This window comes from Camelina sativa, chromosome 7 (genome assembly GCF_000633955.1).
Source record: "Camelina sativa cultivar DH55 chromosome 7, Cs, whole genome shotgun sequence".
Lineage (NCBI taxonomy): Eukaryota > Viridiplantae > Streptophyta > Magnoliopsida > Brassicales > Brassicaceae > Camelina > Camelina sativa.
In genome coordinates, this window is record NC_025691.1 from 16788374 (window position 1) to 16799693 (window position 11320).

General features: G+C 41.5%; 1 protein-coding gene and 2 long non-coding RNA genes across 3 annotated transcripts; 2 read left to right on the plus strand and 1 right to left on the minus strand.

The window, feature by feature from the left end:
• LOC109125457 (RNA-directed DNA polymerase homolog) lies at positions 840 to 1340 on the plus strand (the record flags this gene model as incomplete). Its single annotated transcript, XM_019227087.1, has 1 exon — positions 840 to 1340. A coding segment is annotated over one exon (501 nt), but the record flags the coding sequence as incomplete, so codon positions are not given.
• LOC104701303 lies at positions 6640 to 7619 on the plus strand. The gene is made up of 2 exons (XR_753798.2): positions 6640 to 6884; positions 6983 to 7619. It is a non-coding gene; the product is annotated as an uncharacterized LOC104701303 (long non-coding RNA).
• Positions 6857 to 9313, minus strand: LOC104701301. The gene is made up of 2 exons (XR_753797.1): positions 7749 to 9313; positions 6857 to 7587 (listed from the first exon to the last, which is right to left on the minus strand). It is a non-coding gene; the product is annotated as an uncharacterized LOC104701301 (long non-coding RNA).

Genomic DNA, 11320 nt, shown 5'->3' on the forward strand with positions numbered 1-11320 from the left:
ACAGGTATAATTTATGGTACTTAAACATTGTGAATTTCAGTAGGTTCAGATTTTATGATTTGCCTGTGATAAAGTGTTAGGTTCTCAACACATGGATTTAGTGTAGGGATCTTGTTGGTGGGCGGGTTTAAGTCCCATGTTATGTTTGATTCTGGAGCTACTCATAGCTTCATTACCCCAGAGTGTGTGGAGGGTGCGGATATCATAGGAGATCGCGGAGAGCGTACAGGAGTTGTCAGAGTTGCGGGTGGCAAGTTTCTGAGAGTCATTGGACGAGCTAGGGGAGTTGATATTCAGATCGCGGGAGAGTCGTGGCCAACGGATTTGTTTATCAGCCAGTGGAGTTGTATGATGTTATTCTCGGGATGGATTGGTTGCATCGACATATGGTTCATCTGGATTGCCATCGGGATAAAGTGGAGTTTGAGCGTCCAGGAGGGAAGTTGGTTTTCCAAGGTATTAGTCTGACTTCGGGGAGTCTCATGATCTCGACCATGCAGGCTGGGAAGATGATCGAGAAGGGCCGTGAGGCTTATTTGGTTACAATATCAATGCCAGAGTCAATAGGGCAGTCTACGGTTAGCGGTATTCAGGTTGTTAAAGAATTTGAGGATGTGTTTCAGTCATCGCAGGGATTACCACCATCTCGGTCTGATCCTTTCATGATTAAACTGGAACCGGGGATGACGCCGTTATCCAAGGCTCCTTACAGGATGGCTCCAGCAGAGATGGTAGAGCTAAAGAAGCAGTTGGAGGATCTTTTGAGCAAGGGATTCATTTATCTTAGTCTATCACCGTGGAGAGCGCCGGTGTTATTTCTTAAGAAGAAGGATGGGAGTTTCCGCTTGTACATAGATTACAGGGGTTTGAACCGGGTCATTGTGAAGAACATGTACCCTCTTCCCAGGATCGATGAGTTGTTGGATCAGTTGAGATGTGCTACTTGGTTCTCCAAGATAGATCTGTCGTCGAGTTATCATCAGATTCCGATAGATGAGGCAGATGTTAGGACGACTGTGTTCAGGACGAGGTATGGGCATTATGAGTTTGAGGTGATGCCGTTTGGTTTGACTAACGCGCCAACAGCGTTTATGAGATTGATGAACAACGTGTTTCAGGAGTTTCTGGACGTGTCTGTCATCATTTTCATCGACGATATCCTGGTTTATTTCAAGAGTCTTGAGGAGCATGCAATGCATTTGAGGGCAGTTCTAGAGAAGCTGCGGGAGCAGAAGCTGTTTGCTAAATTGCGCAAGTGCAGTTTTTGGCAGCCTGAGATGGGTTTTATGGGTCATATTGTTTCGGCAGAGGGGGTTTTTGTAGATCCGGAGAAGATTTAAGCTATCAGAGATTGGCCTAGACCGCAGAATGCCACAGAGATCAGGAGTTTCCTTAGTTTGGCAGGTTACTACATGAGATTTGTGCAGGGCTTTGCAAGCAAGGCACGTCCGATGACTAAGTTGACTGGGAAGGATCTTCCTTTTGTTTGGTCACAGGAGTGCGAGGAGGGCTTTGCAAGCCTTAAGGAGATGTTGACTACTACGCCAGTATTGGCTTTGCATGAGTAGGGAGAACTCTATGTGGTTTATGCAGATGCATCTAGAGTTGGTTTGGGGTGTGTGTTGATGCAGCATGGGAAGATGATTGCCTACGCTTCGCGGCAGTTGTGGAAGCATGAGGACAACTATCTTACTCATGATTTGGAGATGGCTGATGTAGTTTTTTCCCTGAAGATTTTGAGATCTTATCTTTATAGTGCAAAGGTACAGGTGTTTATAGATCATAAGAGCCTGAAGTACATATTCACTCAGTCCAAGCTGAACTTGAGGCAGTGGCGGTGGATGGAGTTTGTGGCGGACTATGATTTGGAGATAGTCTATCACCCTAGTAAGGCTAACTTGGTTGCATATGCTCTGATTCAGAAGAGGGCAGCTTTTTCTCAGGAACAGGTTATAGAGTCTCTGGTAGGAGAGATCAGTGAGTTGAGTTTCTGTGTTATTTCTTAGGAGCCGTTGGGTTGGGAGGCGGTTAATAGAGCAGATCTTCTGAGCAGAGTGCGGTTGGCTCAGAAGGAGGACTTGGGGCTGGTGAATGCCTCAAAGGATGTTGATTTTGAGTATCAGGTTTCGGCTAATGGTACTATTTTAGTGCATGGGCGGATTTGTGTGCCCAAGGATGAGGAGTTGAGACAGGAGATCTTGAGGGAGGCTCATGCGAGCAAGTTCTTTATTCATCCAGGAGCGACTAAGATGTACAATGATCTCAAGAGGTACTATCATTGGGTCGGGATGAAGAAGGATGTAGCTAGTTGGGTCACGAGGTGCGATGTTTTCTAGCTAGTGAAAGCTGAGCATCAGGTTGCACACGGGTTACTAAAGAGTCTTCCCATTCCAGAGTGGAAGTGAGATATGATCAGATGGACTTCATGGTAGGACTGCCATTGTCTCGGACCTTTAATGCTATCTGGGTCATTGTGGACCGGTTGACTAAGTCTGTACATTTTCTGGCCATTAAAAAGACTGATGGAGCAGCGTTCTTGGCTAAGAAATATGTGAGGGAGATAGTCAGGTTACATGGGGTGCTAACGAGTAATGTGTCTGATAGGGATTCTAAGTTCACTTCGGTGTTCTAGAGGGCATTTCAGGCGGAGATGGGCACTAAGATGCATATGAGTACAGCTTATCATCCCCAGACAGATGGACAATTAGAGAGGACGATCTAGACGTTAGAGGATTTGCTGAGGATGTCTGTTCGATTTGGGTGGCCATTGGGCAGATCACCTAAACCTGGTAGAGTTTGCTTACAACAACAGCTATCAGGCGGGCATTGGGATGGCTCCTTATGAGGCTTTGTATGGGAGGTCATGTCGTACACCGTTATGCTGGAATCAGGTGGGGGAGAGGAGCGTGTATGGTGCTAGTTTTGTTCAGGAGACTCAGAAAAGATTCGGGTTCTCAAGCTGAACATGAAGGAAGCTCAGGATCGGAAGAGGAGTTATACCGATAGGAGGAGGAGAGATCTTGAGTTTCAGATAGGAGACAGAGTGTAACTCAAGAAGGCCATGTTGCAGGATCCGAACAGGTCATTGACTGAGACTAAGTTGAGTCTGAGGTATATGGGTCCGTTCAAAGTGATTGAGTGGGTGGGACCGGTAGCATATGTCTATGTTGCGGAAGTGTCTCTGTGAGGATGATCAGTTGTTGGCTAAGATTCCTGAGTATCTTCATCCTAACATGACTTTGGATGCGAGACCAGTGAGGGTTCTCGAGAGGAGAATCAAGGAAATTCGGAAGTAGAAGGTTCCTTTGATGAGAGTCCTTTGGGACTGTGATGGTGTTTAAGAGCAGACTTGGGAGCCAGAAGCAAGGATGAAGGCTAGGTTCAAGAAGTGGTTCGAGAAGCAGGTCGCAACTTGAACTTGTCTAGCCTGGTCCCAGGTGTATTCCATGGCTGGAGCAGAAATGGAGTATTCCAGCCCATCTCTCTTGTTTACTTGGTCGCTTAGGGGTCGTTGGTTTTGCGACTAAGTAACAAGATGAGGTGGTGCTCGAAGTACGAAATTTCCTGGTATAAAAGTTTCTAAAAGGGGAAAGTTTGAAAAAGTAGAAAGTTCTAAAAATAGAAAGTTTTATGTGAGTTAGAATTTGTCCATTTTTAGTGGTTGTGAGCCTTGGTAGGGCTTGTGTGGCCTTCGTGGCGGAATTTTGAGTCGTTGTGCCCGTGTGTGGCGGTCTTTTGAGACATTGTGTGGCCTTTGTGGCGGGCTGTTTAGCCAATTTTGTAGCCTTTGTGGCGGACTGTTTAGCCAATTGTGTGGCCTTTGTGGTGGGCTGTTTAGCCAATGTGCCTGTTTAGGCGGTCCTTCGGGATGTGTGGTCTTCGTGACGGTCCTTCGGGACGTGTGGTCTTCGTGACGGTCCTTCGGGACGAGTTGTCTTCGTGACGGTCCTTCGGGACAAGTGGTCTTTGTGACGGTCATGTTGATGACATTTCTTTGGCCTTTGTGGCAGTCCTGTTTAGGACATTTGTTTGGCCTTGGAGGCGGTCCTGTTTAGGATATTTGTTTGGCGTTTGTGGTGGTTCGTGTGGCATGTATATGATCCTTGTGTGGTCATGAGGTATTCCAGTGAGGGGATATGTGGTTGGTAAGACATTGTGATGTTTTACGCGAGCCACAAGAAGGAAACTTGGTTAGGGATACGGCTCAGACGTATTCAGAATTGTTTGCTCGCGACTGTTGGGGAACTTTTAGTTCTCCTAGTACTACCATATTCTGAGACTTTGTGGCTTGGGAGTATGGTTGGTATATTGACTTCGGATGATGATCCGGGTGCGCGGTGTAGGGTGGCAACCCGAGTGACAAATATTGGACTTCCTTATATATTATGGCATGTGGGCTTAGGCCCGATGAGGAGCCAACATTATGGCATGCAGGCTTAGGCCTGAGGAGGAGCCAAAAAAACTCAAGGTTAAGGCCTATGAGTAAAGGAAAGTCCAAAAGTCGAGAGCAAATAATGTCTAGAACGTGAATCTATCGACTAGAGGAGACCCTTTCGTAGATCGGTCGGTGGTGGTGCAGGCCATAGAGACGGTTGCACTGGAGTCCTTGACTGATGGTAGTTGGATATTCGAGGACGAATCTATGTTGGTGGGGGAGAATTGTAACATCCGCGAACCGGAGTCCCGGTTTACGGGATGCATCGATCGATGCAAGGTCGGTTTTGTGCGGACGAGTTTAAGTTAAACGCTGCGTTTTGGGTGAAGGAAAAACCCTTGACTCGCGTTTCTGTCTCATTAGTCGTGTTTAGCTTCTTTTGAGAGAAAGGAAAGAGAGAAAAAGTGTTCTTAAGTGTTTTTGAGTGTTCTTGAGGATTTTTGGGAGATTGGAAGTTGTTCCTGTAGAGATTTGTAGCTGGGATTGTTGTAGGAGCTTCCTGAAAGTGTTTTCTTGCTTGTTTGAGGTTCAGAATCATCTTGGCAAAGGTAAGTATATGACCATGGCTTATCTAAGCTGGAGATTTCTCTGATCTGCTTGTTTATGTGTTGTTTAGGCTGTTAGAATGTTATTTGGGACTTTGTGAAGCTTTCTTGTGGCTTAGGAGCGAGTTTGTTGGTTGTAGGAACGAAGATACGACGAGAAGCTTCGGGGAAAAACAATGCTTGGCATGTGCATCGGTCGATGCACTTTATGTGTCGATCAATGCGAATGCGAGGACGACGCGTTTGACCTAGGAACATCGGTCGATGCCATGTGGAGGTGCCGGTCGATGCAACTAGGGTTTTCGTGCTATGTCGAGCATGCGTCGGTCGATGCAGTGTGCGTGTCGGTCGATGCAATCCCAGTTGGTGTCGGTCGATGCATGGTTGGTGTCGGTCGATGCATAGCCCTGGTTTGTTATTGTTGGTTGTTGATTGTTGGTTGATGGTTAGAGATGTCTCTATTGCTTGTGTGTATAGCCCAATAGTTGGGAAGATTGCCTTACTGAGTGTTTATAAAATACTCATGCATCTCAATTTATGTTTGTGGTGCAGGTAAAGGCAAAGTGTGATCGTGGGATCAAAGCAATGAAGAGGAGGATGTTCTAGGGACTCGATTGGTTGTTTACTGGTATTGCTAGGTTGCTAGAATTGGGTCATTAGAACATTGTTAGGTTGCTGGTTCTATGTTTCATGTTGTTTGAGTATTGGATAATTGTTATGTTTTACATATTGGTTATTTATTGGATATTTATTTGGTTATTGTATGGTTTATTTTCTGCTGTTTGGTTTGATTGTGGCTAGGTGGCTAGTGGGTATGAGACCACTAGTTGTAGATTATTATTATTATTATTATTATTATTATTATTATTATTATTATTATTATTATTATTATTATTATTATTATTATTATTATTTATTAAAAAAAAACGGGTCGAGTCGTTTCATCAACAGGAGGCTGACACTTGTTTTCCTTGTTTATTTGTGTTTGTTTGTTGCATGTTTAACATTGGAATCTCAGTTGCTTTTGTGTATAGCCCAATAGATGGGAGGATTGTCTCACTAAGTGTTTATGACAATACTCATGCTTCTTAATTTGTGTTCGTGGTGCAGGTAAAGGCAAAGTGTGATCGTGGAATCAAGGCGATGAAGAGGAGAATGTTCTAGAGGCTTATTGATTGTGGTCTAGCTTTTGTTAGGTTGCTAGAGTTGGGTTGATAGAACATTGTACGATGTTGAATTTGGTTATTAACTTTATTGGTTTATTGGATCATTGTTGGATTTTTTTTGGTTTAATAATATTGTTTAGTTTCCGCTGTTGTTGATTGATGTTAAGTTGTTAGTGGATATGAGATTAGAGATGATAATAAATATAAAAAAAAACGGGAAGAGTTGTTTAAACGTGTGATATGTGTAATATAATTAGTTGACAAAAAGGTGTATTAGCTCTCTTTTTTTAATTACAATTGATTAGAAAAACAAAAAGTGTATTAAATCTGTTGTGGTACAGAAAAACAAAAACCTGTGACAGGACGGGCTACTTGGATGCGGACAGGCCGACTTGACACCTCTATTTGTAATTAGCTTGAATAAATTTATAAAAACAAAATAATAAGGAATCGTCAACTTCTTATGACTCACACAAATCACGATCGTTGATATTTGAAATAGAATCCAAATATTGCTGATAAAAACACGTCAATTTGTAGGCTATGGCAGTGAATGGTAACCTTATAAAAAGCGTATTTCAAGATTTGTTTTTAAAAATGGGTCTATGTTACCATTGACGTGATTTCACCTAATATGCGGTATTCTACAAAAAAGAATAAAACACCGTATGCGTTTTTTTAGGGTGAACAAAATTCACTGAACCGCAGTATGTTTTTGAAGATAGCTATTATCCAGCGGTATTTACAATTCCACACTAGACAAAAAATAATTTTATTTTATGTTTTGAATTTTTTTAATTAATAAAAAGAGTAATAATCAACCTCCAACGTCGCAGCACGCCGTTGACAGCTCCTAGACCAAGCAAGCCACCAACTTCGGGCGTAACCTCTCCTTCCCAGATCTAGCGGGTCCTCAACTCGCCGAACTAGATCCCTTCGAACCGGCCAAGAAGGAAGTAAGACGCGGCGGTGGTTAGGACCGATGGCTCAATCGGAAACCCTAGGCACTCTGAATCCGCGGCAGCCGGCGAGATCCAAAAGGAACCACCGTTAACCTTCAAGGCAAATCAGCAACCCTCCTTCCCCTCCATCTACTTCCGCCGTAGATCTATTTCCGACACGACGGGTGAGCCACGAGAGTTGACAGCTACACCACTCGGCAGCGTCTTCAAACCAGAGGGTCTGTAGCGGCGCTCTCCTGCCGCCACGCCGGTTCTGCATCTACGTCGAGAAAGGAGAAAACCACACCCTCTACAAACACCTAGCAATCTGAGGGAATGAAGATCAAGGCCTCCGGAAATCTGAAACGAAGCTTAAAGAAGAGGAGAGAGAAGAGAGGTTTTTCTTTTCCTCGGAACGGTTGTCCCTTCTCGTTAAGAATTGATTCATCATATCTTATGTTTCTTCTTCCATTCCAACATTAGCGCTCATGAGAAGTTAACTACAAAATCGTTATCTAAACTAGTTGACTTATGCTAGAACAGATTGAGAAGCATAGACTAAAGAACCGTATTTATTTATACTCAACCGCAAGCCCCTAAAAACAACAAAAGCCAGGTTCTGTACAAAATGTATGAGTAGCCAAAGCAAAGCTGGTGTTACCTTTCGCCAATGGAGTCTTCGACCATTGGTTATCGGGAAACCGGACAGATCTTGGCAATGGCGAGTCATAGACGGTGAGGAATTGGGGTTTAACTTGCTATTGTTGCATATATGATAGGATTTGATGGACTCAAGGCTTTTTTGACTTAATGGGCCTAAGCTGAAAACTAGGTCCACTAGGGAAAACTCTTGTTTCAGAAGGAAGAGCCGCAAAGTTTGTCGAGATTGGTCGCCGCCCGAGAACTGCAGAGAGATCTGCGGTGTAGCAGACTTCTCCGGTGAGTGAGAGATCAGTGGCACCATGCGGTAGCCGTGGTAAGAGTCGCCATTGGTAGCTAGGTCCACTGGAGAAAATCCTAGCTTTACAAACGATTTCCAAGCTGAAGCAAAATTGTGACGGCTGCCCGAGAGGAGCGGAGAGGTTTGTGCTGCAAAGCGCATCTTCGGTGATTTAAAGATCGACAGGAACAGTCGGTGACCTCGGTTTAGATTGGCGATGGAATCTAGGTCCACTGGGGAAAATCCTAGTTTCTCTTGAAAAAACCAAGGTGAGGAATGAGAATGTTTGGTGCCCGAAATTTGTGAAGAGATTTTTTCTGGTGAGTGACAGATCTGCGGGATATACGCTTTTCGTTGGTGTAATTCGAGACAGGTTTTATCAGGGTTTGAGAAGGGTTAGAGAAGAGAACAAATTGGGGGAAAACTTAAAAAAAGGCTACACTAAAAAAGATAGAGAAGAGCTGAGCAAGAAATTGGTCGATTAGATCCCGACGCCGGTGGGCAAGGACCTCGCCGGCGCCGAAAAGCTTGGTTGGGAAAGGTTTCTTGATAATCGTATCTGGGAGAAAAAAGACTTTTTATGCTAGATATTTTTTATATATATCGAATTAGACAAATAGTTTAAGAGGATGGGGAATTGCACTGTATAACCCAAAAAAATTTAATAATTAACTGTGTAACCATAGTAACCATTAAAACCTTATACTGACTATATTTTCTATAATATTTACACAATTAACCCTGTTGCACTATCAACAGTTGTCTATTATGTTTCTATTGTATTAGTTAAAAAAAAAACCTCTCCTCATTCCTTACCTTTTTCTTTTTTAGATTGCGTGATGGTGGTCCTGGTCCAAATTGTTGCCGCCACTTCCATGAATGGTGATTAGCTTATTTTCGTTATAAATTATTAATTCTGCTGAGGATTTGAGTGTGTCTCTGTTATAATAATTTTTTTTATTAATGATTAAAGATGAAATCGATTATCTAATTCGTACTTGGTGTTGTTGAAGAGGAATAAGAAGCGGAAGCCCCTTATCTCTCTTACCAAGTTCATATTTTCAGATTCTATCCATCACTTTATCTAATTTTCGTACCTGGGGGTGATGTAAAAGGATCAAAAGGGATTGAAGATGAGGAAGCATGCTTTCCATCAATACCAGTAAGCATAAAGATGAAACATTTTCATTAGATTTTGTAGTTTTCATTTGATTCTGCAGTTTAGATTATTGCTGGGGAAAATCCAGAGATGCTGAAACACGGTTCAGACTTGCCTACCTTGTGTAAATGCGGATGAGGTGCAAATAATAAAGTGCATAAAGTAAATAACACAAGAGCTTTGTTAACGAGGTTCAGTTTTTCTTACTCCCTGGGACCACGTCCAGATTTCGATTCCACTAGAACAAGAAAACAAATACAACATATTCGCAAACACGTAAATCAAGCACAACCCTCTTAATTCACCGCTTCGTTCTATAACATGAAATCTTAAGGATAAATCTCTACCCTTAACTAAACTTACACCGAGCCTAGATTCAAACCAAGATAACCTAACCTTGGGCTAAACTCCCCCTGAGCCTAGACTTCAGATTTTCAACTCTCGTGAGCAACCTTCACACACACGTCACACCCATGAACAAAGAATCTTGAATAACACAAGCACCAAACCGCGAAACTAAGTTACACACCAACAGAAAGCTCTCTAGGGTTCTAACCTTTATGCCTCAGCTCTCTTGCCTCTCTAGGACGTGCCCAACACCTCCTTATATACCCATCAAGACTTCCTAATCACCATAGGAGAAGATTTCCAAAATTTCATAAGAACAAGCCTTTTTCATTTTTGTTATTTTCCTTTTCCTTGTAAAACTCCAATTTAATTAACCAAAGAAATAGTAGTTTTCCTCTTCAATTCATCCTAAAACCGTCTTTCAATATTGTCTTCTCAAATCTTCTAAAATCTTCTCAAGCACATAAAACAACAGCAATCCTGTATCACGTCTTGAATCACACAAATACTAGTTCAGACAATCCCATACATCTTCATTCTCCCCCTTTTTGACTATGTTTGTAAACTCATCAGTTCAAACACCTAAACAACATCACCAGATACATCTTCATTCTCCCCTGAATGAGTCACAACATTATCAAAACTAACTGGAAAATTCTCCCCGTTTTACAATACGCGGTTGATAGCCTAGTACATCATCTCGATAGAACTCATCTTCATAAAATTATATCTTGTAGGGTTTAGATTTAATCAATTTACACATGCATTTAATATCGTGGCATGTTCTAGGAAGAACAAATATATGCAAATTTAGTATAATTTAGAAAGTTTTATCTTGTAGGGTTTACAATTGTTTAAAAAAATCTCTTTAACATTAGTTTAGGGGTTTAAAATAGAACCTATATATTTATTTGTTGGTTTGGGTTTACAAAATTCTATAATGTAGGATTTAGTTTTTCAAAAACAATATTTACCATTGTACAAAAAGTAATGTTTAAGATGAAACAGACATATTTACTTGTTAGTTTGGATTTACCAAGTTCTGTTTTCTAGGATATAGTGTTATATTGGCAAAAACTGTGAAGAGAGAGGTGTCTATATACGACGACCTTTTAAAAGAATGTTAACAAATTCAGTATGTTATGTATTGGGATTTTGCAAATTCTATTCCATTTTTTTAACATTGCTAACGAAACTAATTTCCATTTATGTGTAATGTAACACTAGATTCATATGATTGTGTGGGTTTCGGGTTAATTTGGCATTAAATACAGTAAAACATTACAGCTACTAAACTATTAAACATTTAAACTACTCTCTTCCATAAAACTAATGTAACAAAATTGATTTGACAATTTTTCCTCTATGTCTTATGTGTGGACACGGAAAAAAGGTAAATTTCAACTTGTATTATTTCAAAAGTGTAAATTACTACCCAGATAAAAGAACCATGTGTTTTTCAATTTAAACTCTTACTTAATTCAAATTTACTGCCTAGACTTTTAATCGTTACCCATATTCCTACATTAACTCAAACAGCGTTAGTCAACCATTAAATATTTTGATCACCCCACCTTAACAGAGCGTTAAAATCACCTGAGAGTATAATGGTAATTTTACTATGTCCTTTGGTGATACACTTAATTTTTTGGATCAGTGGGCTATATTCTTAGTATTATTTGCCATTTTGGCTACCACGCAAATTCCCCCTAAAAAGATTTGTATTTAAGAAAAAAGAAGAAGAAGAAGATTGTACCGCGTGCTTTTTTCAAGTACGTGCCATAGA